Source organism: Camellia sinensis, chromosome 8 (genome assembly GCF_055761805.1).
Source record: "Camellia sinensis isolate YWXY chromosome 8, ASM5576180v1, whole genome shotgun sequence".
Lineage (NCBI taxonomy): Eukaryota > Viridiplantae > Streptophyta > Magnoliopsida > Ericales > Theaceae > Camellia > Camellia sinensis.
In genome coordinates, this window is record NC_138968.1 from 19196997 (window position 1) to 19221047 (window position 24051).

The 24051-nt window shown below is 38.5% G+C and overlaps 1 protein-coding gene across 1 annotated transcript; it reads right to left on the reverse strand.

Annotated features, from left to right (window-relative positions):
- Positions 1–9801: 9801 nt before the first annotated feature.
- LOC145797608 (uncharacterized) lies at positions 9802–23410 on the reverse strand. The gene is made up of 8 exons (XM_082884986.1): positions 23335–23410; positions 22941–23222; positions 22568–22602; positions 22395–22484; positions 21880–22018; positions 20367–20974; positions 19857–20269; positions 9802–10045 (listed from the first exon to the last, which is right to left on the reverse strand). Exons 1-8 carry the CDS (start codon positions 23408–23410, stop codon positions 9802–9804), a joined length of 1887 nt encoding a protein of 628 aa, XP_082741112.1.
- Between the last annotated feature and the right edge of the window lie 641 nt (positions 23411–24051).

Genomic DNA, 24051 nt, shown 5'->3' on the forward strand with positions numbered 1-24051 from the left:
ACTTTTTGCTTCTCCTCCCCCAAAAACTCTACAACTATTTTGCAGATTCAAGAACAGAAACATATATAGTAAACCACAATAGTATTGCAGATTGGTTTACTATATAGGGTGATGCTATGGTACATTTAGGTGTACCATACATTTAGTTATGAACTTATATGATTTTATATCATAACCTATACCATATTAGTCATAACTATCACCATATTAACTTATAACTTAGTTATATTCAATTATTTACTTATACCATATTACTTCATAACCAGGTCATTAAAAGTGACCTGCTAAACAGGTCACTTTTTATAGTTATGAGCTAAAATCATATTTCTTCATAACTATAATCAAATTGATCATAACTTAGCTATAACTACATCTCATAACCAACACCATTTTGTTCATAACTAATATCACATATTTCATAACCACATCTCATAACCAACACCATTTTAGTCATAACTAACATCACATATTTCATAATCATAATCACATATCTCATAACCAACACTACTTTGATCATAACAAATATCACATATCTCATAACTATTGATCACATATCTCATAACCACATCTCATAACCAATCCCCTTGAGTCATAAGCAACATCACATATCTCATAACCACTAGTCACATATCTCATAACCAACACCTTTTTGTCATAACTAATATCACATATCTCATAACCACTAATCACACATCTCATAACTGCTACCCACATACATCATAACCACATCTCATAACCAATCCCTTTGAGTCATAACCAACATCACATATCTCATAACCACTAGTTACATATCTCGTAACCAACACCTTTTTGTCATGACCAATATCACATATTTCATAACCACTAATCACATCTCTTATAATTAACACCTTTTTGCTCATAACCACATCACTTTGATCATAACCAACATCACATATCTCATAACTACTAGTCACATATCTAATAACCAACATCACATATCTCACAACCACTAGTCACATAACCAATATCTCATAACTCATAACCATTAATACATATAGCATAACCACACCCTTTGACACCACTTTACTCATAACCATTACCCACATATCTCATAACCACTAACATATATAGCATAACCAAATACCCTTTGACACCACTTTGCTCATAACCATTACCCACATATCTCATAACTACTAACACATATAGCATAACCAAATACCCTTTGACACCACTTTGCTCATAACCATTACTCACATATCTCATAACCACTCATAACTATTACCCACATATCTCATAACCACTAACACATGTAGCATAACCAAATACCCTTTGACACCACTTTGCTCATAACCATTACCCACATATCTCATAACCACTCATAACCATTACCCACATATCTCATAACTACTAACACATATAGTATAACCAAACACCCTTTGACACCACTTTACTCATAACCATTACCTACATATCTCATAACCACTCGTAACCATTACCCACATATCTTATAACCACTAACACATATAGCATAACCAAACACCTTTTGACACCACTTTGCTCATAACCATTACCCACATATCTCATAACCACTCATAACCATTATCCACATATCTCATAACCACTAACACATATACCATAACCAAACATCCTTTGGCACCACTTTACTCATAACCATTACCCACATATCTCATAACCACTAACACATATAGCATAACCAAACACCTTTTGACACCACTTTGCTCATAACTATTACCCACATATCTCATAACCACTCATAACCATTACCCACTTATCTCATAACCACTAACACATATAGCATAACCAAACACCTTTTGACACCACTTTGCTCATAACTATTACCCACATATCTCATAACCACTAACACGTATAGCATAACCAAATACCCTTTGACACCACTTTGCTCGTAACCATTAGCCACATATCTCATAACCACTAACACATATAGCATAACCGAACACCATTTGACACCACTTTGCTCATAACCATTACCCACATATCTCATAACCACTAACACATAGCATAACCAAACACCCTTTGACACCACTTTACTCATAACCATTACCCACATATCTCATAACCACTAACACATATAGCATAACCAAACACCCAGATTGTTGATTACGCGTGTGTCCGTGTTATTTGGTGTTGTATTATGTTTTTGGAATAGGTGTTGGTCACCTGCCACAACCCGTGCGTTAGAGGTTTGGAGTATGGCTCGCCACGTGGCATGATCAGGGTGTTTGTTGGGTGCCACAACATTGGTAAGTACACTAAGGCTTGTTGTACTTTTTGCATTGAACTGAAACAACCCATTTAAAATGAATGACCCCAATGTGGCACCACACACACTGATTTAAACACATGAACCTAATAAAAACATTGAATACGAATGTGCCCAACACAGACGAATGACCTCGGTGTGGCACACCATACAATTGAACTAACATATGTACGCAACATAGCTATCCTAACACGCAATCACCAAAAACAAACCATGCCTTCAGAATTCCAAGAATGTCGACAGCGGAATTCCGATTCTCCATCAGTCCGGCACACAAAGCACCTCCCACACACCCCGTCACAACAATCACAAAACCCTAACGTAATGGAGGAAACATCTTCTACTACAATTTTTGACTTGCCAAATATGCACAACTAATCCCACCAAAAACATCCTAATAGAAAAGGAAGGGTATAATTGACCACTAAATGTTACCAAATAAGAGAAATAGGATCAAACGGGAAGATATTTCCCCACTAATAGGACTAAGGAAAATGACTTAGACCCCCAGCTGGGGGTGCTGGGGGTCGTCCCTGATTGGTGCAAAAACATTTTTTTTTTTTTGGATTTCAGCCAACCACACGGTGCCACGTCACTGGGGGTGCCACTGGGGGTCGGAAGCAATGCCCATAGGACTAATTAGAACAACAGATGCAACGTTGGGACCAATTGGTGCAACTGTCTGTTGGATGGGATTTATCGGTAAATATCCCAAAAATTTAATTGAAAAAAATATCCCAACAGTTCTATAACATATGTACAAATTGATAAAATCATAACTACGGCCAAAGGTTTGTATATGTATGACATATTAATGCGAAAGAGCCAGAGTTTTGAGATGAATGTATTTACTAGATAAAGAAATGTCACCAAAATGAATAGTGTTGAAATAGACAAAGAAAATAGTGACGAGTTCAAGGATCTATTGCAGAGACACAAGAGTATAGAGAAGAAGAATCCAGTGAGGAAGAACGATCAACGATGGTCGTTCGATGATTCAGCGAAATAGAGAAGTCTGATTAAGAAATAGAGAGAGCTCAGGCACAACTAGGACAAATCAAGAGAAAGAAAATTGAGTGGAGAAAAAAATGAAGAAAAGTTGGGAAAAAAATTTAGGAGAAAAATTATTTAGTGCAACAAAATAAAATCACGTCATAGATAATTTTTATCAGCATATTTTTAATTAAAATTTAGTTAAATTATATATATATATGTCTATAAGTGTATATAGATATTTTAAAAAGTATATCGTTTGTATATTATTATTTCTATTATCTTTAATGAAGATACCATGACTAAAAATAAATCTAAAATAGAGATAGGTGATCAATTGCAATTGTCACTTCGGGATGACACTTCAAAATTAATTGAGAGAGTTGAGAGTTTAAAGAGAATGAGAGTTTGAGAGACAGATTTGTTTGTGAGAAATAAAATGTGAGAGGGGTGGTATTTATAGGACTTGGGAGGGAGGAGTTAATTTATTTATATATATATATATATATATATATATATATATATATATATATATAATAAAATAAAATAAAATAAAATTGATTGTTGGTGGAATTAACGGTTATATGATTCTTTCAAATTGTTTTGATTTAAATTTTGTACCATTGCACTGACAAAGGGGGTAGGGAACCATTGGGGTCGGGTCGAGCTAGATAGGGAAGAAAATTTCGGGACAAGCTCACGAGATGGGTCACACTCCATAACACACCAGGGTCGGGCCGGGCTCTAGAACACATTTCTTAGGTTGGGTTTAGCCTCGAGCCTAGTTGGGCCTACCTAGGACACGAGTAGACTTGGGGTGTGCCGCGAGCTCGTGGGCCAAATTTACACCCCTATATGTGGGTAGTGGTTATGATATATGTGATATTGATTATGAAACAAAGGGTGCTGGTTATGAGATGTGGTTATAACATATGTGGGTAAAGGTAATGAGATATATGATTAGTGATTATAAGATATGCGATTTTGGTTATGAGCAGAATGGTATAGTTACAAGTCAAAGGGTGTTTGGTTATGAGATATGTGATTAGTAGTTATGATATATGTGATGTTGGTTATGAGATATGTGGGTAATGGTTATGAGTAAAGTGGTGTCAAAGAGTGTTTGATTATGCTATATGTGTTAGTGGTTATGAGATATGTGGGTAATGGTTATAAGCAAAGTGGTGTCAAAAGGTGTTTGATTATGCTATATGTGTTAGTGGTTATGAAATATGTGGGTAATTTATGAGCAAAGTGGTGTCAAAGGGTGTTTAGTTATGCTATATGTGTTAGTGGTTATGAGATATGTGGGTAATGATTATGAGCAAAGTGGTGTCAAAGGATGAGGTTATGCTATATGTATTAATGGTTATGAGTTATAAGATATTGGTTATGTAACTAGTGGTTATGAGATATGTGATGTTGGTTATTAGATATGTAACTAGTAGTTATGAGATATGTGATGTTGGTTATGATCAAAGTGGTGTGGTTATGAGTAAAAATGTGTTAATTATAAGATATGTGATTAGTGGTTATGAGATATGTGATGTTGGTTATGACAAAAAGGTATTGGCTACGAGATATGTGACTAGTGGTTATGAGATATGTGATGTTGGTTATGACTCAAAGGGACTAGTTATGAGATGTGGTTATGATTTATGTGGGTAGTAGTTATGAGATATGTGATCAATGGTTATGCGATGCGTGATATTTGTTATGTTTAAAGTGGTGTTGGTTATGAGATATGTGATTATGATTACGAAATATGTGATATTAGTTATGAACAAAATGGTGTTGGTTATGAGATGTGGTTATAACTAAGTTATGATCAATTTGATTATAGTTATGAAAAAATATGATTTTAACTCATAACTATAAAAAGTGACCTGTTTAGCAGGTAACTTTTAATGATGTGGCTCAATCCTAGCCATTGATTTTTTATGTACCGTACATTTTTTGAACAAAATGTACTATATATATGTGTTTGTGAATTCACAAGCTTTTAATCCACAAAAAAAGGAAGACAAGATTTGAGTTTGTAGGTTTGGTATTATCTCTCTCTCTCTCTCTCTCTCTCTCTCTCTCTCTCTCTATATATATATATATATATATATATATATATCAACACTACAAATTCTGACTTATGAATCAAAATTTACTCAAAAAATTAAAAAAAAAATTAAAAAAATCAGCGTTCAAATTCATTTTACTCATAAACCATGTACTTCATCAATATAATTTCTACCACACAAACACATTCGGAAATCAACTAGGCCATCATGACTTTCTTAACGCCTTAGTCATAAGGAAAGGTCATGATTCAATTTTTCTCAATGGGGAGTTGAATTATAAGGCAAGTACTTAGTGATAGAGAGGTTAACTCTCATTAAGTACAAACACAAACACATTCAAAATGAATTATGAATTAATAAGGTGAGTTCATAACATTTTATCTATATTATTAATAAAAGGAACACCTTAGTTGGTATCTTGAAACTATCCTCCACTTTAGTGCCAAGTGTATCCTCCACTTTAACGTCAAGTGTTCATTTGTCATTTAAAAAAATCATTATTAGACAAATAATAGGCGTAAGACTCGAATTATGGACAAAAAACCATTATTAGACAAATAATGGCTATGAGACTCGAACTATGAACAAATAATATAATGAAAAAAACTTTTATCACTTGAATCAAATATAATATATATTGTAAGTATTTTATTTTATTTTACTTATTGAAATTACATACATATTACATGTGCTAATCACTAATATACATACATTTGTATAGTGACAAACATCATTCAATGCATAACAACCACTTTCATTTCATGTAAAAGGACACTATGCATAACAACCACTTTCATTTCATGTAAAAGGACACTTCTATCTAGTGTAGGAGGCTCTGTTAAAGCTGGAACGGAACAAATGATAAGAATCCGTAACACCTAAACCGAAAGGTGAGACACGAAAAAAATAAAATAAAATAAAATATTACAAATGTGAAAAATCACACGTATAAAATAATGTTATATAAATAAAAAATTCATAAATAATTTTTATCCATAATAATGTGATTTATTGTGAATCTTTTATTTTAAAACAAAATATTATTAAAGATTAATTATTTACAATGGCCCTATTTGGCAAGTCTTTTTTTTTTTTTGCTAAAATAGTCAATAAAGATAAAATAGATTAAATTAGTCAATAAAATAAAATGTTACATTTAATCCATGATCATTTCAGTTTTAGCGAAACAACTACCTTTCCAAATACAATTATTTTAGCAAAATTAAAATAGTCAAAAAACTAAATAGTCAACTAAAATAATCAACTTCCCAAACAAGACCAATAATGATAATGTCATAACATTCTTATTAAATTTTTTTGTATGAATTTTATATATGTGTTACGGAGTGTAAATTTGGCTCGGCCCATCTGGGTCGGCCCATGTCGGGCTTTATAGGCTCTTGCCAAAAAAATCGGGTCGGGCCGGATCAGGAAATTAGGCCCAAACCCAGGGGGTATTTAGGCCTTGGGCTAACCCTTGGGCCTGGGCTTGGGCCTGAGCTCGGACTTGAACAAATTTTTTTTATTTTTTTATCAAAATTTTATTATTTTTTGTTACAAAAAACACTGAGTCTCGGGCGTGCCGGGCCTCAGGTGGAGCCTTGAGTGGGCCTTAAGCGGGTCGAGTTGGGCTTCAAAATGATGGTCCAGGCCATGGCCCAAGGTCTCAGGTTGGGTCGGGCCTAGGACCAAACGGGCCGGGCCCACCCCGAACCGCGAGGGGGACGTGGGCCATTTTTATACTCCTATATGTGTAGAATTTTTCTAAAGAAATATAAGATTTGCACAGTTGACTATAAAATTAAGATTAGCACTGCGGTTTCACTCAAAAGCCACATCATATGTATATAAAATCCATTAAACTAGCATATTAGGCTCCGTTTGAGAATTTAGTTATTTTAATTGGTTATTTAATTTTTTTAATTATTTTAATTTGGTTAAAAAATTGTGTTTGAGATGACAGTTGATTTTTTTAGTTAATTTGATGGTTATAAGAGAGAGTGAAATGATTATAAGTTGGATGTGATATTTTGTTTTATTGGCTATTTTAGTCTATTTTGTATTTATTAACTATTTTAGCCAAAAATCATCTTCTCAAACAAGGCCTTAGAGCATCTCTAATCATTTATCTTTTCTTTTATCAGATTTAAAATTGATAAAAAAAAAATTAAAAATCATTTATAATATTTTTATTAAATAATCATCAAATCAAGAGAGTCATTTTTTAAAAAGATGAAATATTAGAAATGAATTTTTTTTTATCAAATTTGATGAAAATAAAATTTTGGAATAAGATAGAAATTTTTAGAAAGATTTTAACAAAAATTGATGAAAAGTTTGAAGCAGTTAATATTAAAATCAAACTTTTTACTCAATTTTAGAATTAAAAAATAAATAAATAAAATAACCCTTATTTCAAAATACCTAAAATTCGGACCCACAAAGTAATTATAGCTGGGTATTTGTAATTAGTTCAAATTATAAGCAATCTTACAAATCAAAGAAAGCAATGGAAACAATTATCTTAAAACTAACAAGAAGACAAACACACAAAACCCATAACCTTTGACAAACCAAGACAAATTACGAAAAATGTTTTCCAACACACAAGAATTGATGATTAGGTTTTGATATTGACGGAAAGGGTTAAAATTTTCTGAGGTAGCGTAGCAGGTTTATGAGGACAAAACAAAAAGGCTAAAGCTGAGTGACCGACGAGGACAATGAACACGCGAACAAGTCTACGGACCCAAATTTATGATCTTCGAAGATTTTTTGAAAATGTATAATTGAAATTGAATTTGTATATTATGAGATTTACGTATAAAATAAGAGTAATTATTGGATAGTTTAGAAGCCTGATCACATAATATTTTATAGTATTATGATTAGTAGAGAAAGCAGAGTATTATGATTTTGTATTTGGTGATTAAGGAATATAAAGAGACATGGTAAATGATGATCGTTAAAAAAGTATAAATATGTGATATTCTAGAAGTACTTAATAATTTCCCGTAAAATAAATTTAAATCATAAGAAGATAAATCTGAATAATTCTTAAATAGTTCAATATAAATTTATAATATTATTACTATATATATAGACGATTGTTTGACTTTTTTAAAAAAAAAAAAATTTTGGTGGCTTTTCTAACTAAAAAAAAAGTTGATTTTTTTGACTTTTTTTTGTGTAAAAAAATTAAAAAGTAAAAAAAAACTAACTTTTTTGGCACGTTGTCAAAAGATATCCTCATGGCATATCTTTTTTATGGTTTCCTCTCAACCTTTATTATTGTTTATCAAATTTTAATTCTTTTTTTTACGAGAGAGAACAGGAGAGATTTGATTTACTGTTTATCAAATTTTGATTCCTTTTTTTTATGAGAGAGAAGGAGAGAGAGATTTATGGCAGAAATGAAATAGTTGGTGCTTGCTGTAAAAAAATAAAAAAAAAAAAAAAAAAAAAACCTAGAACCCTAGCCTCAATGAAATACATATTGCATGTCTAAAAGTCAGAAAAACCAAAATTAGCAAGGCCGGCCTGGCTGGTATGCATCAGCAGCCAAGTACCGAGCCACATCTCATCACCATAATCTCAACAATCAAACAAGGGACTAAACTTTCTCTATCCTATACATACAGTCAAATGCAAGAAAGGCATCTTAAATAATATTGTCTACACCCAAAAAACGACGGAGCAAAGTGTCAGAACTAACTCACTGGTCCCTTCCAACACTGAGAATCCACTGAGCAAGATGAGTTAAATATGGCTCGGCTTGAGAACTGCTACTCAAAATTGGCCCGAGACTCAAGCTCAGAATTAAATTCCCTCTCAAATTTCCTGCAGATTATTCACAGCATATTAATGAGAGAGAGAGAGAGAGAGAGAGAGTTGCACTAGTGATTTATCCTTACAGATCAGAATCAGTGACTACTGCATTTTCAGTGGCTAATTTCAGTGACTACCGCATTTTCAGTGGCTAGCTTCAGCACCTGGAATGTCAAGGGATTTAATGATGTTCTATATTACCTTAATTATTTTGCTCCACATTAATATGTGCTAAGCATACACTAGCATTCAAATCTCAAAACAGATGAGAAATCCAACACATTTATTATATCTGATCTGACAAATAGTATGTGTTTATTCAGGAACAATTTTTCCTATACAAGGACTATGAACTCCAATCCAATTAAACTCTTGCACAATCAAAAAACACTAAATGACAAGGTTGATCGGACAATTTGCTAATATATGGGAAGTGTTCCCAGAAGAACCAACTTAAAGATTAATAAATTCAGGTGAGAGAAATATAGAACAGAGACCCATGCCTTGAAATGTTAATCCTAGGTTCAGATAAATAAATAAAAAATTCTGATCTCCAATGCGATGTAATGGAGTGTTTTGACACCTTTTCCACTGCCTTGTCTACTGTTGATTCTGATTCTGTTATAAACCTGAATTAATCTGCTGCTACATGGGAGCAGAATTTTTGTCCGCCAATGGAGTTCTTGTGCTGGGCATGAACTCAACTGTCGTCGAAAGAGAGAGTGGTCCAGTCTTTGACAGCATATTTGGTGAAACCTGCTGGCGGGGAAAAAGGTACTCCTTAGAGAAGAATGATGAATACATGGGGGCTCTGTCATTTTCAGCGAAATTGTCACCAAGGTGGGAATGAGAGCAACCCCTCTTCCCTTCAAGCTCTATCACCACGCCCCTGTTGAGATCAATGACCTCCTAACATCTATTTGAACCATTAACATGATCTTCAAAACTAGGTATGTTTTCTTTTTTGTTATCATGAGGTGAATGAGGGTCATTCTCAAGAGGGCGCCTGCTGGCCCTTCCATGCTCTTTCGTCATTGGCCTCTTGCTCTCTCCACCCATTTCATTTTTCAATATCCCTTCTGTTCTTTTCCTTTCTGCCTTCAAACTAGAATTGTAACGCCCTCAAAAAAATAAAATTAAACCCATCAAATAAGACATTCGCTGACATATGAAATAACCACATTCTTTTATTCATCAGAGTTTCATTACATAAGTATTACATGTTAACAACAAAAGCAAAATGCCCTACGGGCTTACAGCTTTCCAAGTTAACACTTGGTTACAACAAGAAGAGTACTAACTCATTTACACATTAAGCCCTTGGCTTGAATTTACATGTAATATATCAAAAACAAAACGACAAAAGTATGTCCGCCTCTAGCCTTCCAAGCTATGTCCTTGGAGGTGGCATGCTACCTGTACTTGAAAATGATATTCCTATATAGGGTGAGCCACAGCCCAGTAGAAATACACTAAACCAACCATGAACAATGACTAAAAGATTAGCAATTGATAGATGGCCAACACTGATACATTCACATAAATCACATATTTATGTCATACGACTTATGAGTCCAAGTTACTTTTCATTTTCCCTTTTTCAACAGATAAGCATGTTAGCTCTATCATTATTTCAACAGATATGTATAAAAACTATATCCCACATTCACAGATAAGCATATAAGCTGTATCCATACTTCACAAAGATAAGCATATGAGCTCTATCTTCACTTCTCTAGACAAGCATATGAGCTGTATCTACGGAGTTCATCCCCTATCTTCTCCCAACACTATCCGGTTTAGAGGTACATCCCCTATCTTCCCCTAAACCGCGGAGTACATCCCCCATCTCCTCCTCTACACATAACATATACAAACACATTGGTTCTATATACAATCACTCAATACATACAGTTAATGTATTCTATCAACCGTCAAGTTCCATGACACATTCCATTGATTAGTTTCCGTTTGCCTAATCATCATGCATTGTCTACAACAATCACGACTATCCTCCACCGATAGCCCAAAGCAATTATTTCTAAACAGAAAATAAATGCACAAATGGATATTCAATCAACATTTCAATTCCTCATTTCTCACAATTAATTATCCCAATTAATCAAACAATGTAATTAGGTCATTTCCATAATTAACAATTCAACCCTTAGGTCCTATTTTCATCAATGATTCAGCATTTATTCCATTTCTCTATGCCAAACATGCATTTAGGTTTATTATGAATAAAACCCCAACTTTTGTAAAATAGCACAAAAGCCCCAAACTTTCACAAAATTACCAAACCAACCCCAACATCTCAAAATACTAAAATTTAAAGACAAAATCCATAGAGAGGAGTAGGATATCCCTACCTCGAAGTTTGAGCCAAAAAGGAGATGAAGACTCGAAGATCAACGTGTTCCAAATCCAAACTTTTTCAGATTAAGTCGAACCTCTCAACGCCCTCTATCTTTTTAACAAGGGCCCTAGGCCAGATTCACACTCTAGGGAGATCAAATCTTAGAGAGAGTGTAAGTTTAGTGAGAGAGAGTCTCGGATCTAGGGTTTGAAAGAAAAAAGGAGTGAAAAACTAAAGTTCAAAAACGCTACTGTCCGCTGATATAAAACACGCTCGCTCGAGCGAAGACTTTGTCGCTCGAGCGACCAGACACAGAAAACTCTCGCTCGAGCCAAGAAGTTCTCACTCGAGCCAAAAACTCAGAAGTGCGCTCGAGCGAAAGAATGCTCGCTCGAGCCAACAACTCAAACCCTCAGGTCTGCCACCAGAAGCACGCTCGAGCGACAGACTTCTCGCTCGAGCGAAGAACAACCAGACCACTCGAGCGAAGAAAGCTCGCTCGAGCCAAGAAATACAACTCTCAGGTCCAGAACCAAATGCAATCGCTCGCTCGAGCGAAGCCACTCTGGCTCGATCCACCAGACACGAACTCAACTCCCGCTCGAGCGACCAACTCCTCGCTCGAGCGAAGGTCCAAAAATCTGGGCAGCAGCACTAGGCTCCCAAACACAACCAACCTGTAACAAACCTGCCCAACACATCCTATAACTCAAATAAGAAGTAAAAAGGATGCAAACAAGATAATAAACAACTACCAACATCCACAGACACATGTCCGGATCACTGTTCAACAAGGGTAAACCCGGGATCGCTATAACCTCCCCCCCTTAAAGAATTTCGTCCCCGAAATTAAGCACAAGTTTTCAAAACAGGTTTTCCTCCATTTTAGATAATGTGACATTTTAACATTCAACAATCCGACCCATTACCGGTCACCCCCTCCCTTTAACAAGAGGCATTTCACAATATGTAAACAACATATGTACTTTCAACATGCATTAACATTACGCATTATCTTTCAATTTCAACAATACATTCAACACATATAGTGTCACATTCAACTTCCATATGAGGCAAGTTCCAAAACATACTTCCAATAAACCAAAACATTTTCAATGTTTCACAACTTAAGACATATATAAAAGCTCTTAAGTTCAACAATAGTTCAAAATTTAAATACAAGATTACATAACAACAAACAAGTCCGGATATTTCTCACGGACTTCCAACTCACGTTCCTAAGTGGCTTCCTCCACTCCGTGATGTTTTCACAAGACTTTCACCAAAGGAATGGTCTTGCCACGCAGGACCTGATCCCGCCTATCCAAGACCCGAACCGGTCTCTCCTCATACGAGGCATCCTCATCTACCTCTAAATCGGTCCAATCCAACACATGTGATGGATCTGGCTCATACTTCCGAAGCATACTCACATGAAACACGACATGCACTCCGGACAACTGCGGCGGTAAAGCTAACCGATAAGCAACCTCGCCCATCCTCTCAAGGATCTCAAAAGGACCAATAAACCGAGAGGATAACTTCCCACTCTTCCCAAACCTCATCAAACCTCGCCTAGGTGATATCTTCAGAAAGACATGATCACCTACCTCAAACGCCAAAGGTCTCCTCCTACGGTCGGCATAACTCTTTTGTCGACTCTGGGCTGTAACAAGCCTCCTACGGATAAGCTCAACTTTCTCCGTCGTCTCCCTAACCAACTCCGGACCCAACAAAGGTGCATCACCCACCTCGGCCCAACAAACTGGAGACCTACACGGTCGGCCATACAAGGCCTCAAACGGTGCCATACCGATACTAGACTGAAAACTGTTGTTGTAGGCAAACTCTACCAATGGCAAGTGCCTCTCCCACGTCCCGCTAAAGTCAAGGACACAACCCCGAAGCATATCCTCAAGGATCTGAATAGTATGCTCGGACTGCCCGTCAGTCTGAGGATGATAGGCCGTACTAAAGGTCAACTTAGTGCCCAAGGCACTCTGCAAACTCTGCCACAACCTGGCGGTAAAACGAGGATCTCTATCCGAGATGATCGTCACTGGGACCCCGTGCAATCTCACTATGTCCCGAATATACAAGTCGGCAAGATGATCTACCGAATCTCTCACGCGCATAGGAATAAAGTGCGCCGACTTAGTCAACCGGTCTACAACCACCCAAATAGCATCACTACCCCGCTGAGTCCTCGGAAGACCTACAACGAAGTCCATAGATACATGCTCCCACTTCCACTCGGCAATAGGCAAGGGTTGCAACAAACCCGCTGGCCTCTGATGCTCGGCCTTCACTTGCTGGCAAGTAAGGCACTTCGATACGAAAACAGCCCCATCTCTCTTCATACCCCGCCACCAAAACTGGCGACCCAAATCCTGATAAATCTTAGTACCTCCCGGATGCACCGCAAGGCGCGAATGATGGAACTCTCGGAGTACCTCCTCTCGGCAAGACTCCGGTACAAACAAACGATCTCGGTATCTCACACTCTGATCGGGATACACCGTCAAACCCTTCTCAACTTTCCCACTGGAGATCTTCTCTCAGAGGGATTCTACCTCAAGGTCACCTCTCTGTGCCTCTAACACTCTAGTCACAAGTGTAGGCTGCGCAACAACAGAAACAAGGCCGCAGCCTCAACAGATTCGCCCAGTAGCAAATCAAACTCTCCAAGTGCTCCCAACATCTCCCATTCTCGGATGGCTATACTAGCTACATCACTAATGGATTTCCTACTAAGGGCATCGGCCACAACATTGGCCTTTCCCGGATGATAATGCAACTCAAAATCATAATCCTCGATGAACTCCATCCATCTCCTCTGCCTCAGATTCAAGTCTCTCTGTGTAAACAGATACTTCAAACTCTTGTGGTCCGAGAATACCTCGAACCTCTCACCATAAAGGTAGTGCCTCCAAATCTTCAAGGCAAAGATCACTGCTGCTAACTCTAGGTCGTGTGTGGGGTAATTCTTCTCGTGTATTTTCAACTGACGTGAGCCATAAGCTACCACTTTCCCCTCTTACATCAACACACAACCCAAACCCTCTCGTGAGGCATCACAATAAACCGCATAACCCAACCCTCTCTCCGGAATAATCAACACCGGAGCGGTGGTCATCTAACTTTCAGCTCTTGGAACGACTTTTCACAAGTCTCACTCCACACAAACTTGACTCCCTTCCGAGTCAGTCTAGTCAACGGTGACGCTAACCTGGAGAAATCCTTCACAAACCGACGGTAATACCCAGCTAATCCCAGAAAACTGCGGGTCTCAAACACACTCTTAGGCTATGCCCAATCCTGCATTGCCTCTACCTTGGATGTATCAACAGACACTCCTTCCCCGGATACCACGTGGCCTAAGAATTTGACTTCCCTCAGCCAGAACTCACACTTCCCAAACTTGGCATACAGCCTATGGGCTCTAAGTAACTCAAGCACCACTCTCAAGTGTTCCTCGTGCTCCTTCTCACAAGGCGAATAGATAAGAATGTCGTCCACGAAGACAACCACAAATCGATCTAAGAACTCCCGGAAGATCCGGTTCATCAAGTCCATAAAGACTGCCGGTGCATTGGTAAGCCCGAATGGCATTACCAGAAACTCGTAATGGCCATACCGCATACAGAATGCCGTCTTAGGAATATCCTCCTCCCTAACCCTCAACTGGTGGTAACCCGATCTCAAGTCTATCTTAGAGAAACAACGGGAACCCTTCAACTGGTCAAACAGGTCATCTATACGGGGCATAGGGTACTTATTCTTGACCGTAGCCCGATTCAACTTCCGGTAGCCAATACACAATCTCAAGGCACCATCTTTCTTTTTAACAAAGAGGGCCGGTGCTCCCCACGGCGAAACACTAGGGCGAACAAAGCCCTTATCGAGCAATTCCTGGAGCTGAACTTTCAACTCAACCAACTCTGCTGGAGCAAAACGGTAAGGTGCCATAGAAATCGGCGCCGTGCCGGGCACTAAATCAATAGAGAACTCTATCTCTCGGTGAGGTGGCAAACTAACAAGATCTTCGGGAAACACATCCGAATACTCACAAACCACCCTCGGCAATACATTCTGGGTCTCACCACTCTCACCACTCTCAAAGCTGGCAAGTAGAACACTAAGCTCACTTCGCCCTCGCGAATCATACCTTGGTGGCAAAACACTACCAACCCGGTCTCCCAAGAAATGGAACCACTCCCCGCTCAATGTACATAACGTGACCCTCTGGCGGTAGCAATCGATAACAGCCCGGTATGACGATAGCCAGTCCATACCCAAAATAACATCAAAACCCTTTATAGGCATGACAACAAACGGAAAAGGAAGCCTATAGTCGGCGACCTCTATATCACAACCTCTAACACCCTGTTTCAAGATCAACTCACCACCCAAAGGCGATACCACACAAATAGGAGATGCTAACTGTGCTAACTCCAATTCCAAAACAGATGCAAATGCAGCAGATACAAAAGAATGAGATACACCCGTGTCTATCAACACACTAGCAACCGAGTTGCAAAATAGAAAAGTACCTCTCACTACGGATGGAGCCGGTACTAAATCCTGTGCGGTAACAACATACACGCGCCCCGTAGGCCCCTGGTCTACCTGCTCACCTCTCGGAGCAAAAGACTGCTGCACAGACTGGGATGACAAAGCTCCCGGATTGGCCCTCGAGGCCTGCACAGACTGAGCTAGCTGAAAACCCTGCGTCTGCCTAGAACCAGACGCTCCCGAAGTGGCACTCAACTGCGGGCAAAACCTCTTCAGGTGCCCAGGCTGTCCACACTGATAACAAGACAAGGGCTGCCCCCTGCCCAAACTCTGACTCTGCGGTCTAGCTGAAGAAGAAGCAGCTCTCTGACTCCCACCCTTCTGCGGGCAAACAGAAACCTTGTGACCCAGCTAGCCACACTTGTAACAAGCAAACTCCCCTTGATTGCCTCTCCCCGAGCCTGCACTCGGCACTGGAAAGGTCGATCTAGAAACTGCTCCCTGAGACTGCTGAGGGTTATAACCCCTCTGTCTCCTGCCATCACCCTGACCATCTTGGCTCCTCTTGGAGCCCCTCTGTTCTTCCTCCTCTTCCTGCATCATAATTTCCATATGAGCAGCGGCATCTACCAGGTGTCTATACTCTCGGATATAAGACCCACCAACTCTCAACTTGAGGCCCCGCCTCAACTTCCGCTCAAACTCATAGCAACGACGTTCCTCAGACGCCACAAGTTCAGGTGCAAACCTGGACAGGCTGGTAAAAGTAGCCTCAAACTCGGCCACTGACAAGCCCTGCTGTTTAAGCCGGCTGAACTGGTCCCTCAGCTTCTCCCTAGCTGCTGCAGACAAAAACCTCTCCTGAAAAGCATTCACAAACGCCTCCCAAGTACCACCAACACGAGCCTTCTCGTACTTCCACCATTGACCCGCATCTCCCTTCAGTTGGAAGGATGCCAAGGTCATTTTCAGTGCTCCGTCCTCGATGCCAAGCATCTCGAACGTCTTACTCATTTGCTCTAGCCAGTCATCAGCCTTCAGTGGCTCCTTCGAATCCCTGATAAACTCATCCGGATTAGACCGGAAAAACTCCCTCTTCAAGAAAGAAGGCCCTACCTCAGCTGCCTGATTCTCAGATCTAAGAATACCCAAAGCTCCTGCTATCTCTCTGACCAAGGCACCCATGGCCTGCTGACCCACTGGCTCGGCCACATTGGCCTGGCCAACTCCCTCCTGCACTGCCGGAATCTCACCCGGTAACGGTACTTCCTGCCTCGCAGGTCTACCACGCCTAGCACCTCTTCCTCGTCCTGACATCCTAATAAAGGTAATACAGAACGTTAGCACATTCATAAATGTGCCGAAACTAAACACTCACGTCCTAATGCATGGACAACTGTAATTCACTCCACGTAAGCACATAAACACATAAGCACTTACGAATTTCATTTCCGGATAATGATAGTCCCGAGGCGTTACTAGAGTTCCGGTTAGAAACAGCATTGATCAAGTGCTTTTCCAACAAGACTCCCAGAAACCCAAGGATCCAATCAACATCCTAGAAATTAAATCCCATACCCACATAGTCACATAAGCATGTTATCAATTAAGCACATAGCATATGATACTACATCTAAGTCTCTATCAAGCGAGACAAACCCATTGTGATCCTAATCACTTCCCACGTACCCAAAGTATTCGAACCCGGTACGCTCTGATACCAAGTTGTAACGCCCTCAAAAAAATAAAATTAAACCCATCAAATAAGACATTCGCTGACATATGAAATAACCACATTCTTTTATTCATCAGAGTTTCATTACATAAGTATTACATGTTAACAACAAAAGCAAAATGCCCTACGGGCTTACAGCTTTCCAAGTTAACACTTGGTTACAACAAGAAGAGTACTAACTCATTTACACATTAAGCCCTTGGCTTGAATTTACATGTAATATATCAAAAACAAAACGACAAAAGTATGTCCGCCTCTAGCCTTCCAAGCTATGTCCTTGGAGGTGGCATGCTACCTGTACTTGAAAATGATATTCCCATATAGGGTGAGCCACAGCCCAGTAGAAATACACTAAACCAACCATGAACAATGACTAAAAGATTAGCAATTGATAGATGGCCAACACTGATACATTCACATAAATCACATATTTATGTCATACGACTTATGAGTCCAAGTTACTTTTCATTTTCCCTTTTTCAACAGATAAGCATGTTAGCTCTATCATTATTTCAACAGATATGTATAAAAACTATATCCCACATTCACAGATAAGCATATAAGCTGTATCCATACTTCACAAAGATAAGCATATGAGCTCTATCTTCACTTCTCTAGACAAGCATATGAGCTGTATCTACGGAGTTCATCCCCTATCTTCTCCCAACACTATCCGGTTTAGAGGTACATCCCCTATCTTCCCCTAAACCGCGGAGTACATCCCCCATCTCCTCCTCTACACATAACGTATACAAACACATTGGTTCTATATACAATCACTCAATACATACAGTTAATGTATTCTATCAACCGTCAAGTTCCATGACACATTCCATTGATTAGTTTCCGTTTGCCTAATCATCATGCATTGTCTACAACAATCACGACTATCCTCCACCGATAGCCCAAAGCAATTATTTCTAAACAGAAAATAAATGCACAAATGGATATTCAATCAACATTTCAATTCCTCATTTCTCACAATTAATTATCCCAATTAATCAAACAATGTAATTAGGTCATTTCCATAATTAACATTTCAACCCTTAGGTCCTATTTTCATCAATGATTCAGCATTTATTCCATTTCTCTATGCCAAACATGCATTTAGGTTTATTATGAATAAAACCCCAACTTTTGTAAAATAACACAAAAGCCCCAAACTTTCACAAAATTACCAAACCAACCCCAACATCTCAAAATACTAAAATTTAAAGACAAAATCCATAGAGAGGAGTAGGATATCCGTACCTCGAAGTTTGAGCCAAAAAGGAGATGAAGACTCGAAGATCAACGTGTTCCAAATCCAAACTTTTTCAGATTAAGTCGAACCTCTCAACGCCCTCTATCTTTTTAACAAAGGCCCTAGGCTAGATTCACACTCTAGGGAGATCAAGTCGAACCTCTCAACGCCCTCTATCTTTTTAACAAAGGCCCTAGGCTAGATTCACACTCTAGGGAGATCAAATCTTAGAGAGAGTGTAAGTTTAGTGAGAGAGAGTCTCGGATCTAGGGTTTGAAAGAAAAAAGGAGTGAAAAACTAAAGTTCAAAAACGCTACTGTCCGCTGATATAAAACACGCTCGCTCGAGCGAAGACTTTGTCGCTCGAGCGACCAGACACAGAAAACTCTCGGTCGAGCCAAAAACTCAGAAGTGCGCTCGAGCGAAAGAATGCTCGCTCGAGCCAACAACTCAAACCCTCAGGTCTGCAACTAGAAGCACGCTCGAGCGACAGACTTCTCGCTCGAGCGAAGAACAACCAGACCGCTCAAGCGAAGAAAGCTCGCTCGAGCCAAGAAATACAACTCTCAGGTCCAAAACCAAACTCAATCGCTCGCTCGAGCGAAGCCACTCTGGCTCGATCCACCAGACACGAACTCAACTCTCGCTCGAGCGACCAACTCCTCGCTCGAGCGAAGGTCCAAAAATCTGGGCAGCAGCACTAGGCTCCCAAACATAACCAACCTGTAACAAACCTGCCCAACACATCCTATAACTCAAATAAGAAGTAAAAAGGATGCAAACAAGATAATAAACAACTACCAACATCCATGGACACATGTCCGGATCACTGTTCAACAAGGGTAAACCCGGGATCGCTATAAGAATGCAGGCCTAGTTTTTTTGAGTTATGTCCCCCATCAATAACTTTACTAGATCTTGAACAATTTTCTTTGCACAATTGAGGAGATGCATCAGTCTGACCTTCTGAAGTTTTCCCTGGTAAATTTCTCGAGGTTGCAGACATGCTGGACATTTTTGGGGAATTTTTATCTAGCTCTTGATTCTGTGTTGCATATCTGCGAATGGCATTCAAAGAAGGATTTATCACTCCATTTTGCACAGAACCAAGCTTTGTATCCCCATTCTCTAGTAAAATTCCAGTAGTCTGAAGTTTATCCGGCCTTTTTCTGTTTGTCACCCCACTGATATTAGGCAAAGCACTCTGCGCTCCAAAATGAAACTGGAAATCCCTACCTACCGTCGACAACATAGCTTTGTCCTGTCAAAGCAGATAAGCTTTACTTGATTGAAATACTGACTTCACAAGGTAATACTCATAACATAGAACTAAACAAATCGGAAGAAAATAAAACTACCTCATCAAAGAACCCAATCCTTGGTGATGGCATTCGGAGACCCGAAGGTTTGAAATTTCTGGTCGATTTTGCAAGATCATTAGCAGTTCCCCTAACTACTTCAAGACATAGATTTGGAAACCTTGTTTGGTGACTTTCTTGACCATCGAAACATTCATCATGTGGGAAACTCTGAAAATTTAATGCTTGGGTGGCATCATTTCCTAAACAAGCTCCTCTGGAAGTACTGGTATGAAAACTAACCTCTAAACAGTTGGAGCTTTGGTGGGCAGTTGATGATGATTCTGAGGACCATCCATCAATGGAGCTAGCAAGTGATTCATAAGAAGAATGGTTTGACATGGACAATGAAGGGGTTGACAAACCAGGATTTTCCAACACAATTTTGTCTCCTAGTGAGCACCTGAGAGGAGTCTTGGAGGTTGAACCAGAGGCAGCAAGTCTACTTTTCCTGGAATCTGCTTTTCTTCTCGAGTTTGAGGAAGATTTCAACGACGAAGCACTACTGGTAGTGGCAGAAACTGAAGAAGATGATTCAAGGGATGTTGTAGAGCTAGTGGAACATGAGTTTCCCAATCCAGATTTCTTGGATAATATAAAATCTTTCCCTGTAACAGTCAATGCATTTTGATGTAAATTCCATTAGAAGTGGAAGAAAGGAACTTTTAAATTATATGAAGGTTCTTACCAAATCCAAGGGTTGCAACTTTATTTCCCATTTTGACATGGTCCGCACCTAAGGAAATCTTTTTTTTTTGTCCTGCTGACGCCATGTTCATCCTGCTTAATATCTTCGGTGACTTATAAGGAAACGAATTAGCTTTCCCATTCTTTTCAGCATCCTGTATTGATCAAATTAATTTGAGTTAGTTAATTCATATCCTAGAGTTAAGTTTCATTTCCTTACACAATCTTGTGTCTACATATCCAACAAGTTAGACTACCAAATGCTGGACAAAATTGTAACTTATAAGTAACAAATAATAATAATCATAACATAGAACTAAACAAATTGGAAGAAAATAAAACTACCTCATCAAAGAACCCAATCTTTGGTGATGGCATTCGGAGACCTGAAGGTTTGAAATTTCTGGTCGATTTTGCAGGATCATTAGAAGAATGGTTTGACATGGACAATGAAGGGGTGGACAAACCAGGATTTTCCAACACAATTTTGTCTCCTAGTAAGCACTTGAGAGAAGTCTTGGAGGTTGAACCAGAGGCAGCAAGGCTACTTTTCCTGGAATCTTCTTTTATTCTCGAGTTTGAGGAAGATTTCAACGACGAAGCACTACCAGATGGAGAACAAGAAGCTGATGAATCATTACTGGTAGTGATAGAAACTGAAGAAGATGATTCAAGGGATGTTGTAGAGCTAGTGGAACAACATGAGTTCCCCAATCCAGATTTCTTAGATACTATGAAATCTTTCCCTGTAACAGTTAATGCATTTTGATGTCAATTCCATTGGAATTAGAAGAAAGGAACTTTTAAATTATATGATTGTTCTTACCAGATCCAAGGGTTGCAACTTTATTTCCCATTTTGACATGGTCCACACCTAAGGAAATCTTTTTTCTTTGTCCTGCTGACGCCATGTTCATCCTGCCTAATATCTTGGGTGACTTAGATTTACCATTCTTTTCAGCATCCTGTATTGATCAAATTAATTTGAGTTAGTTAATTCATATCCTAGAGTTACAATTCCATTTCCTTACACAATCTTGTGTCTACATATCCAACATGTTAGACTGCCAAATGTTGGACAAACTTGTGACTTGTAAGTAATAAATAATAATGCAGCCTTTCAATTTGAGCAATCGAGATGAACACTTATGCATACTAAATACTAAAAGGAACTATATAATCTCATTGTCTTCGATTTATACATGCCTGGACAAACTTGTAACTTGTAAGTTATAAATAATAATGCAGCCTTTCAATTTGAGAAATTGAGATGATGAACACTTATGCATACTAAATACTAAAAGGAACTATATAATCTCATTTTCTTCGATTTATACATGCCTGGACGATTTGTGCACGGACAACCTCCTTAACTCTTTTTGATCCTTGCATATAGACACTTTGCCTTCTAGAAGTTGGTGTGGATTTCACCTGATATTTAGATACAAGAGAACTTAATTTCTCAATAAATGCCAGAACAATTACAATGAAAGACTACAATCAATAGCACATACCCTATTTTGAGAAATGTCATCAAGTTTCTTCAAGGCTGAAAAGAAGCAACCATAGATATTAAGCATAAATTTGTGATAAACAGATGCATAAAAAGGGAGACCATATAACATTTTTTACAAGACACTAAGGCTAGGTACCAACCTCCTAAACACAAGATATTATGCTTACTAAGCCTAAGAGTAAGAAAAGAATTTAGGACAAGTGAGGTTTCAATATTTCCTGCTGCAACAATAGCGGAAGGCCTGATTACCCATTAAATCTCTTTGGGATACCTTAAATGCAATCACATTGCAATTCACATACAAAATGAACAGGCAAAAATTTCTTCTTCCATTCACAATAAGATTTGTTCTGAATTTGCAATATACTTACAGTGGGTTTCCCCTTTGTGGGCTTCTCCAACTCCTGATTTGCAAACTGACTTGCAAATATTGGACATTATATTGGATTTCTCAATGGATGCTCTTATTTCTTCAAACAAATCAACCTCAGTGCTTTGGTTGCTGTCCAAAGAGAAGTCATCACTATCTAATGTAGATTCTCTGTGTGCGTATCTCCACGTACACAGATCTTCTTGAGTTACGGGTAATAGGTCAGCTTCAACCTTCTCAAATCCTTTATTTATAATAAACAACTCTTCTGGATCTAGAAGTCCTGATCATGCATGAAGATTAATGAGTTCGAATTTTAACTTGCTCTAACCATATGAAATGAGTTAACATTGGCAGAAGGCACCAAATATTTCAGATTTCTTGTAAAAGCATACCTGCACTGGTGAAAAAAGCAGTATCCCAATCTAAACTTGCGCAAGTTGCTTGCTCTTCCCAACTCAGTGGATTCATGAAATAAGACCTTTTGCTCCCTTTGCTCGAGTATTTCTACTGCATTTTCAGGTTCACGAGAATCTGTGGTCCCAAACAGCTTGAAACCTTCTTGCTCATCTATTTTCTCTAACACTACTGTGAAAATGAATTCAAGAATAAAATGTTTCAGGCTAAAATTGAAAATGGAAGAATGTATCTGTTCAAGTAACTGCAGAATTGTTCCTAATGTTGATGTAGAAACTAAGATCAGTTGGTGGTTTTTCATGCAGCCTAAGCAAATTAGAGTCCTTTAGATGTTGATGTGTTAGTTATCAGGAATTAGGAGGTCCAAAGATGATGCAGAACTATGAAATATCTCACAAATAAAATGATATCAGAAATTCACACCTACCACAAGGGAACTACTGTAAAATATTAAGGTTCTTAAAATTTTGCTCCCATCCCCGAAAGTAACTGAAGAATTAGAAACACAGGTCTATTCTAATGGATTGATTATTAGTCTTAACACTATGATAAACAATAAGACATGAAAATTAGAATTAGAATATAAACATGCCTACATAGGGCAGAGAAATATCATTCACGTACTATATAACCTACAATTAGATTATTACAGAGTATATCTTCCAATATACTTGTGTTATCTCACATTAAGACAT